Below are 8,413 nucleotides of genomic sequence, written 5' to 3' on the forward strand. Positions count from 1 at the left end.
GGAGGTGTGGTGTTTGAAGTGTTTGTTTAGGTGTGTTGGTTGTTTTTGCTGTAATGACAACATGATTGACTTTGCAGGTTAAATATAGAATAGATTCAACAAGGCTGATCGCGTTGAAAGGCTTTAGTCTGCCTTTTTTTATGCCATTTCAGTGAAATTATGAGCAAAATTAACTAAATTAACATTTCATTCTTCACCTTGGTCTTTCCTCGCCTCTCTCTGGATATATCTGTCTCTCTGTGAGATGAGCATGTTTTTCCTCCACCCACCTGTTCTCTGCTGGGCTCGGGGCCAAAGCCGGCCTCGCCATCTGCCAGACTGCACAGTGCCACACTGGCTCCCTGCAGACTGCTTGGGAGAGGAAGAGATGCTATCCATTTTGTGATGTGTATGGGCTCTCTCTCTCTCTCTCAGTTGTTTTGAATTATTGATTAAGAGAAGTCTCAAGGATTATAAACATGCCGTTAGCCAGGAGTTTCCCATCTGTAGATGCAATTGAACCAGACAGTCCCAGAAAAGCACTACCTCTCCTGTTCCCCTCTGGTCTGGTCCGTGAGGCCCGCGGCTGATGATCTAACAATACAATTACATCAGTTGAATTGCCGTTCAGGATTGTGTGCTCCCATCTGCACCAACCGAATGTTATTTCACTTGAAGGAGAACGGGATGCTCAGGTGGAGCAGTACCTGATGACAGACACCAGGGGGCAGTAGCAGTACTGAGCAGCAGTTTTGCCTGGGATGCCCTTCATGGAGACTCCAGTGTTGTGTTAGCTATGATAGACACATTTAGGTGTATGGCACGTATCTTTCCTCCCCCCAGCAGAGCATCATCACAGAGCATGACCTGTCTTTTATCGACACAACACAAATGTGTGTGCTGCGGTGGTTCATCACCTCCAGCTCTTTATCCACAGGTTGAAGTAGTATGAGATGAAGGCATTAACAGCGGTAAATGAGAGATGAATAGATGGTATTGTTTGTGGTAAGGAGTGGGTTGCACAGGTGCACGGTTGGTCTGAAAAAGATACTCTGGCCCGTTCACTTCCCGCAGCCTTTTCAGCAATATCCAGATATAACTGTGAAACGCCTTGGGTTTTTTTGCTTGTTTGTTTTTTTCAGAATCAGAAATTGCTTTATTGCCAGGTATGATTTTACACATACAAGGAATTTGTTGTGGTGAAGTTGGTACAGGCACATCTACTAAAAATGAAAGTGCACTTTAAACCACACTGCCACCTCTTGTGGCAGCCATCACAGTGACTGGTGGTGTTGGTTTAGGATGTGGTTCAAAGTATTACAAGAAATTTCAGCAAATAGCTGCCAGGTGACCCTGAATAAAAGCCAATAAATGTGGTTGTAAACTGGGTAACACAGGCGACAACTCGGCTATGCACCATCAAGACTGGACTCAAGTGCTACACTGTTCCAGAACTTCTTCACCTCTGCATTCGTTCACAGAGGGGCGAAGACACTATTAACCTGATAAGGATGTAAATATTGGAATTCCTTCATCAGCTGTAAGGATTAGCGCTCTACCTCCAACACACTGCACCATCTGTCCCCACCCTCCTAAAAAGTAAGGATTAGTGTGGACTGAGCTTGGCAGCCCTCGTGCCATGTTGACATATGAGCTTCACTGCAGTGACGACATACAGCTGACTTCAAGAGCTCCATGTCGACTCTACTGTAAAATCATGGGAAGCTAATGAGCGGCTGGTCACATCATGGAGTGCTCTGTGCCCATATTAGGTCCGAGCCTCGAAGCAGCTTGTTTTTAAAGGGTTAGTGGCTGGTGCTGTTCACATTCCAGTGTCAGTCCTTGTTCTTTGTGTGCACATGGAGTTCACAGACAGGTCCACTGAGATTCAATGAACTCTCCACTGCAGGAAGTGAAAGTTATATTAGGAATCAAAATGGTATGTCATGCACTACTGACTGTACAAATCGTCCTAGGATGTTCCCCAGCATAAACATTCAGGGTGCTGCGAGATGAATGGCAGACCGGAGCTCTGGACTGCGTCTCCAGCACTGTAAAGATGCCATTTGGCCAGTCTCAGCCCATTTAGCTGCTATGTAGTCTTATCTGTGTTCCCCAACTCCTCGTGCTTACGTAACACGAGGTATGTCTCTCCCATTGGGCTTTTGTGGAAGCGCTCTTTGGTTTGTTTATAATTTTAAATGGCTGTTCCAACATTCCACCGTTCAGTTTGATGCAGAAATGGAGGTGAAGAGCTTTCAGGGAACCAAGCCTCATTTATAACTGAATTCATCCCTAATGCAACCTCTTAGGGTAGTCTGTCTCGGGAAGTTCCTTTCATTCGTGACACTTATCTGGCCTGCGAGGCTATCTGTGTTTCTTTGCATGCTGCACTTGGAAACGTGGCAGAGTGCACCCTTCTTACCAGCCTTTGATGTGTTTTCCAGGCACAGGGCATCCTCCAGGAGTACTTGTTAGCCATGACCACTGACGAGCAGCTCCTCAATCACACTGCGATGGTAAGACTTAAACCCCTTCTCTGTTTTTGCATATAACCATTGATGACTTTTCACATCTCAGCCCTTCTAAATTCAAAGTCTTGCCTTCAGCCCGGCTCTCTCAGGTCATCTTTGATGTTTGCACTTGTGAATCACATCTCAGCCTTTCTAAATTCAAAGTCTTGCATTCTGCCAAGCTCTCTCAGGTCATCTTTGATGTTTCCAGTTGTGAATTGCTGCCTGACATGGATGCTAGTGGCTCGAAGAAGTTGTCCGTGCACCCTCAAGTGTTGTAACATTATGCAACTCTTTTTCTTAAACACGCAGTTCCGTTGACTGAACGATCTTCAGCCGCTGTGAGTCAGCTCGCGGCTAGAGTCTCTTTTGCTAATGAATCACCAAGCTGTTGACACCCAGCAGATCCCTCGGCACCCCCCTCTCCTTGTTTTGAATATGTGTGGGCCTCACTCAGGACTAATGTATTTGGTAATTACCGTCCATTAGCATTTGCGGCAGAGCGAGCCACAGCATTCTCTGTACTGTGGACCCCGTAATACAACAGAGGAGCCTGAAGGCAGTTAAGAGGAGCAGAGGATGCGGGGTGGTGAAAAAACATTGTGGGTGGTTCTGTTGAGCAGTTACCTAATACCTGTCAGCTTGAAAACAAAACCATAGGTGACTTGGCGGTAGTTCTAACTGTTATGATAGCAGTAATGAAAGTCCAAGATAAAAGATTTTAAAGGGCTGAAAAAATGCTCCAAAGCCCTTAAAAAAACAGGTGCACTCACTGGGGACTACATTTTCTCCAAGGCCTGTTGAGGGCTTTATCTCCTCTAGTGGCCCGTTATTTTCTGATGGGTTTATTACACCACAACACGAGTTGGACAGTGTTCAGAGAATCACATTCACTCCACTGCTCCTCAGCTTTTATTCATCTGGTTGTTCACTCAATTAAACACTGATAACAGTGTAAGATACCCATGTTTTCGATGCACAGGAATTGCCCACCAAACCACCTGAGCATGATAACAGCCAGATCAGTAAGTACCAGTGTGTGTGGGGGCTTTACCCAGAGCTGTGTTGGACTTCTCAGCTCCAAGGAAATCACTGGGTGAAGGGTTCTTTTTAGGGAGCCACAGCCACAAGAGCAAAAGTGCAGAAGGGAGCATAAAAAGACCTAAAAATAAATGAATTTGGTCTTTTATTGGAAATAACAAATTACTTTAAGTGCCAGTGAGACCAGGAGGCAGCTGAAATAATCATTATTTTTATAGGGACAGCAGATCAGATGACTTTGTGTATTGTGAAAGGGATCACTTGGATCACTGAGCTTTTTAGTGTCTTTCAGCTCACTGTTGTGTTTTCTAACCTCCGGCTTCACTGTTTTGGTTCAGTCTCACTGCTCTCATCGTCCTCTGTTTGAGCCACAGCCGCAGATAAAGCTACTGTAAGCTACCTGCACCAAACAGCAGAATTAACAACTAGCTAACGACTTGCTAACTAGAAACATCAACATTCATCAGGTGGCCAGAAACGTGACTTCAGGTGAATGCTAATGTTGTTCCGTGGCTGCTGAATGTGTAAAAAGACAAATGTTTGCTTTAAAATGTGTTATGTCATATGTCAGTGATGTGTGTGTACATCATGTGCAAATTTCATGGCTGCCAGGCGAACAGATAATTTGTGCAAAGTTGCCATTTTTGCCAGAGGTGGGTCAACAGAAAACCTCTCTTGGGAGTTTGAATATGCTCACAAAATTTCAAAATTGTGTTGAAGTGGCAATTTTGGTCTGACAGTGACACTACTGCAAAGATTAGGGGATCAGTAAAGACACTAGGATCGCCTCGCACCCTCCACCTCCAGAAATGTATTTTCAAGTAAAAAAGAGAAAAATGACACTAAAATGAGTTGTGAGTGTTGAGGAAGGTTTTCACTGACCGCGGCTGATTGATGCCATTCACGTCAGACACTGCTGGTCCTGGGGAGATTCCACACAGACACATGGCCCTCACAAGGAGCTGTCCTGGTCCCGCTCACCCGCCATATCTTTTGTTTTAATTATTGCCGGTTTTCTATAACATTTTGTATAGTGTCCTGTCGTCATTTGTCTGCAGGCCTATTCATCTGTTGTGGCAGGCTTGGATCAGATTCAGACAGCCTCTCCAGCATGACCAAAATATAGTTGAAATGCAGCTTTCCAGCAGCAGCAGCAGCAGCAGCAGCAGCACTTCAGAATGTGTGGTTTTGTCATGAGTGACGAGGCTGTGCTGTCATTGTACTTACCTTGATTTCTTCTTCTATGGCTGTCATTTAGTTTGACTCACATGTCATATGGTGCTGTCAAGATGACAGCCAAAAGCCAAGACAAAAAATGTACTGAAGTGTCACTGTGACGTGGATTTATTGGCTAAATTACAAATACACTGCCTGCATAAATTGGCTCAGCAAGAAAAACGAGAAAGAAAATGTGAATCTTGCATGAGGATCATAATGCAACAGATGCAGCAGCATCGAAAGCAGTTCAGTCTGTTGAGCACGTTGGTTATCAAGTGAGGTGATTTAAACTGTACAGAGGCCTTGCATCATCAGTTTAGTCACCCTCAGTTCGCCTGTTAATCATCGCTGAACACGCAGTGCACAGCACAGGTGAAAAACAAGGCTTTTCACGTCTCATTCACTCAGTTCACTCTGCCCAATTTTCTCTCCCCGGAGCTTTTCTTCTGTATTTCACTCACACACTTTTTTTTTTATTGTGTAGGCTCTGAAGAACATCGCTGCCATCAGCCTGGCCATCAATTACCCCAATAAATCTACCAAGCTCCTCAACATGTCCCCTTGAGAGATCCACAGAGAGAAAGGAGGAGGCAACCTGAGGGGGACACAGCCTGACTCAGCTGGTTTGCTTTGAACGAGGAGCAGAGATGTGAGGGAGAAAAAGCTCCCCGACCATCCCGTGCTTCCCCTCCAACAGGATCCCCTCCACCCCGGTAACTCTCCGCAGCGCTGTGGACACGAGCTGTGGAGGGGTACTCAAAGAGCACTTTCCACACTTACTCACAATCCTTTTTGCCTTAGGTGAATCAATTATATCAGCATGTGCATTCACTTGAACAGGAACAGTTGCGGGGTCTGTTGTTTTTGTTTTGTTTTCTTTTTTTAATTAAGTTTTTACTTGAAGATGCTGTGCTAAAGGACATGAAGTGTGCCAAATTCACAACTTTCAAGGGGAAATAGATTCCTTTTTGTCCTGCCTTTCTTCCTCCTAAACAGCAGCCACTCTGGGTTACATAGTTGATCATGGTGAAAACAGGTCACCTTGGCGACTTGCATGTCTCAGTGGACATGTAGAGCATCCTAAAAATACTGTCCAGGACAGTGGAGTCTCATTAGTCACCATGGGGAGAAAGTACTGACCTACTAGCTCATTCCTTCCTTCCTTCCTTCCCTCCTTCTTTTGTTTTATCTACACTTCCTTCCTTCCTGCTCCCCTTCTCCCACTCTTCCTTTCCTGTTTACTTCTTTCCTTTTCAGAAAGTAGAAGTGGATGACGGTATTTTTTAGGGCTCTCATTGAAGGGAAGGATCAATATATCATCAGACATCGTAAACATGTATCTGATCTGCAGCTTGTCATGATGACACACACTAAGACCCACTTAAGAACTGATGACAGTTTGATCGTGCTGAACGGGATGAAGATGATACACACAATAGCCATAGTCTTTGCATAGGATGAGAATTAACTTTACAGCAGAGGGAAAACTGTGATGATATACTATTGCAATGCATTCCTCCATGTAATTCTATCAAGATGTTGAAGAATTTTCACTCCATTACTAGTGAATGAATGAAAGACCATTATGATGTCAAACGATGTTCATGAAAATGAATAACAGCAAAAAAAAACAAAAAAAAAACGATGAATCTCTTAAAGGCCTTCGGTTTTATCCACCGATTTATTTATTATTAACTGTTATTTTTTTTTTTTATCTAATGTATGATTAAGTTCAACACTTTACGAGGCACCTGGTCCATTTTTCCAAGCAGTGAAAGAAAAGCTGAATCATAATTAATCACACTATCATGTCCCCATACCCGTGTGCCGTACTGAATGTGAGAACAGTGCTGTCGTTACACAAATATCTATAACTGAGCGAAGGCTGATGATTCCCACTAACACACAGATGGGCCGAGTGTCCCTCACATCATTTATTAAGTCTTAATTGACTCTCATTGTAAGTGTTGAAGTTGATACACTGATAAACATACTGTAAAATAGGCACATTGTCCACCTTATTCACTAGGGACATGAGAAAGTTGGATTCTTTGATACTTAATTACCTCATCCTTTGTAATTGAACAGGTAACTGGTGTGACTCTTCCTTAAATGTTTAATGTGGCTTTCAATCACATCACGCTAACCCCACATTTTATTAAAGCTGACATCCACGTGCAGCCACATCCACAGAGACTTTTGTACGTTGACGAATCACAACATCAGATGCGGATTGGTTTCCATTCATTATTGTACTCGTGTGAGACGTAGAAGATTCTTTTAGTTGGAGGAAGTCATGGTGGTTTATACCAAAGAAACCAATCATTGTGAGCCATGAAGCATCTCTGAAAGAGCTCCTGGTAGAGCTCCTTCCCTGTGTATCACATATCAGATAGCTACCCTGTGAGACGCTGGAGCAGAGGAAACCTTTAGACATTGTTCCGTTTTTCGTTTTTGTTTTTTTTTATTGTTTTTTCTTTTCTTTTTTTTTACTCTTATTTTTTGAAGCGGTCCCTACGAGGACCGCAGAATAGCTCGGTGGTTTTGTTTACACAAACATCAGCTGCAGTGAGGAGAGAGGAAGAGATACATGGCCTCCATTTGGCTTCTACGACGCCTCACCTATCTACGACGTGCCTATGGTTAAAAATGAAGCAATCATAATTTAACTCATGTTAGCCGAATAGTTATTAATTCTATTTTAAAAGAGAAATATATTGTTTAATTTGAAGGTTTTTTGTAACTTTTTACTTTTAATGTTGGTTTCTTTTTGCAAGGATGCTTGAGGCTGACTAATTTGAATGTACATATCTGTGAATATTAATTGCACAGGAGAAAGACTTTGATATCAGCCCCTTACAATTCTAAACTTTACTGGGCACTAACAGAGGGACAGTTTGATTCTGATTTTGTATGCATGGCACATCGATGGTTTAAAAAAAAAATACTGCTTGGGTTGAAATGTGATCCATTTCTAATAAAAATAGAAATGACTTATGCCACTTCTGCTGTCATCTTTTTTTTTTTTTTTTTTTACGTTTAGCCTCAACAGAGAATTTCTGTGCAGCAACAAATAACGTATTGATCATTTTGTCATTGATTAGAGCCCACACACTCACTCCCAGCAGATACTGTACTCAGTGATTCAGCACCATCAATAGTTCTCTTTCTCACTGCTGCTATTCCTTTTACCTCTAAGAAAACAAGTACATCTTCTTGCACTTTATTACAGACATCTCAGCCAAATGGCTGCTATTTGTCCAAGCAAGAGCGTTGCTATTCCTTCTGTTTATTCAGTCTCTTCTAACATGCTGGGCTTTACCTCAAAGCCCCTCCAGCCCCTGGTCTGCCTGCCTGCCTCCTCTATCTCTCCCTTGCCTGTAATCTGGAGTCACAGGGACAGCGCTGATGATGGGAGTGATGATCACTGGGGCGATAATGACATCAAATGGAGGAAATATTCAATAAGGTTCCAGATGATTCAGTGCCCCTCTGCGCCACCAAAGCCCCCACACCGGAGTGAGTCAGTTCTCCTGCCCCCCCTCCGTCTCCTCTCCTCCTGCTCTATCTGCTTCTTTTTCACCCAGAGTCCCCAAGCTCTCATTTACCCAAGGTGAAAGGAAGCAGCCGTGAAGGCAGAAAACCGAAAGGCTTACAGTAAC

The 8,413-nt window shown here is 43.4% G+C and overlaps 1 protein-coding gene across 1 annotated transcript in view; it reads left to right on the top strand.

The window, feature by feature from the left end:
• zzef1 (zinc finger, ZZ-type with EF hand domain 1) overlaps positions 1 to 7,748 on the top strand; it is a 33,368-nt gene extending 25,620 nt beyond the window's left edge. The window contains exons 53-54 of the mRNA XM_076749768.1: positions 2,427 to 2,498; positions 5,236 to 7,748. Of these exons, the coding sequence (XP_076605883.1) occupies positions 2,427 to 2,498; positions 5,236 to 5,316 (153 nt within the window). The 3' untranslated portion in view covers positions 5,317 to 7,748. The remainder of the gene's footprint in view (positions 1 to 2,426; positions 2,499 to 5,235) is intronic.
• Positions 7,749 to 8,413: the final 665 nt, after the last annotated feature.

This window comes from Chaetodon auriga, chromosome 15 (assembly GCF_051107435.1).
Source record: "Chaetodon auriga isolate fChaAug3 chromosome 15, fChaAug3.hap1, whole genome shotgun sequence".
NCBI lineage: Eukaryota > Metazoa > Chordata > Actinopteri > Chaetodontiformes > Chaetodontidae > Chaetodon > Chaetodon auriga.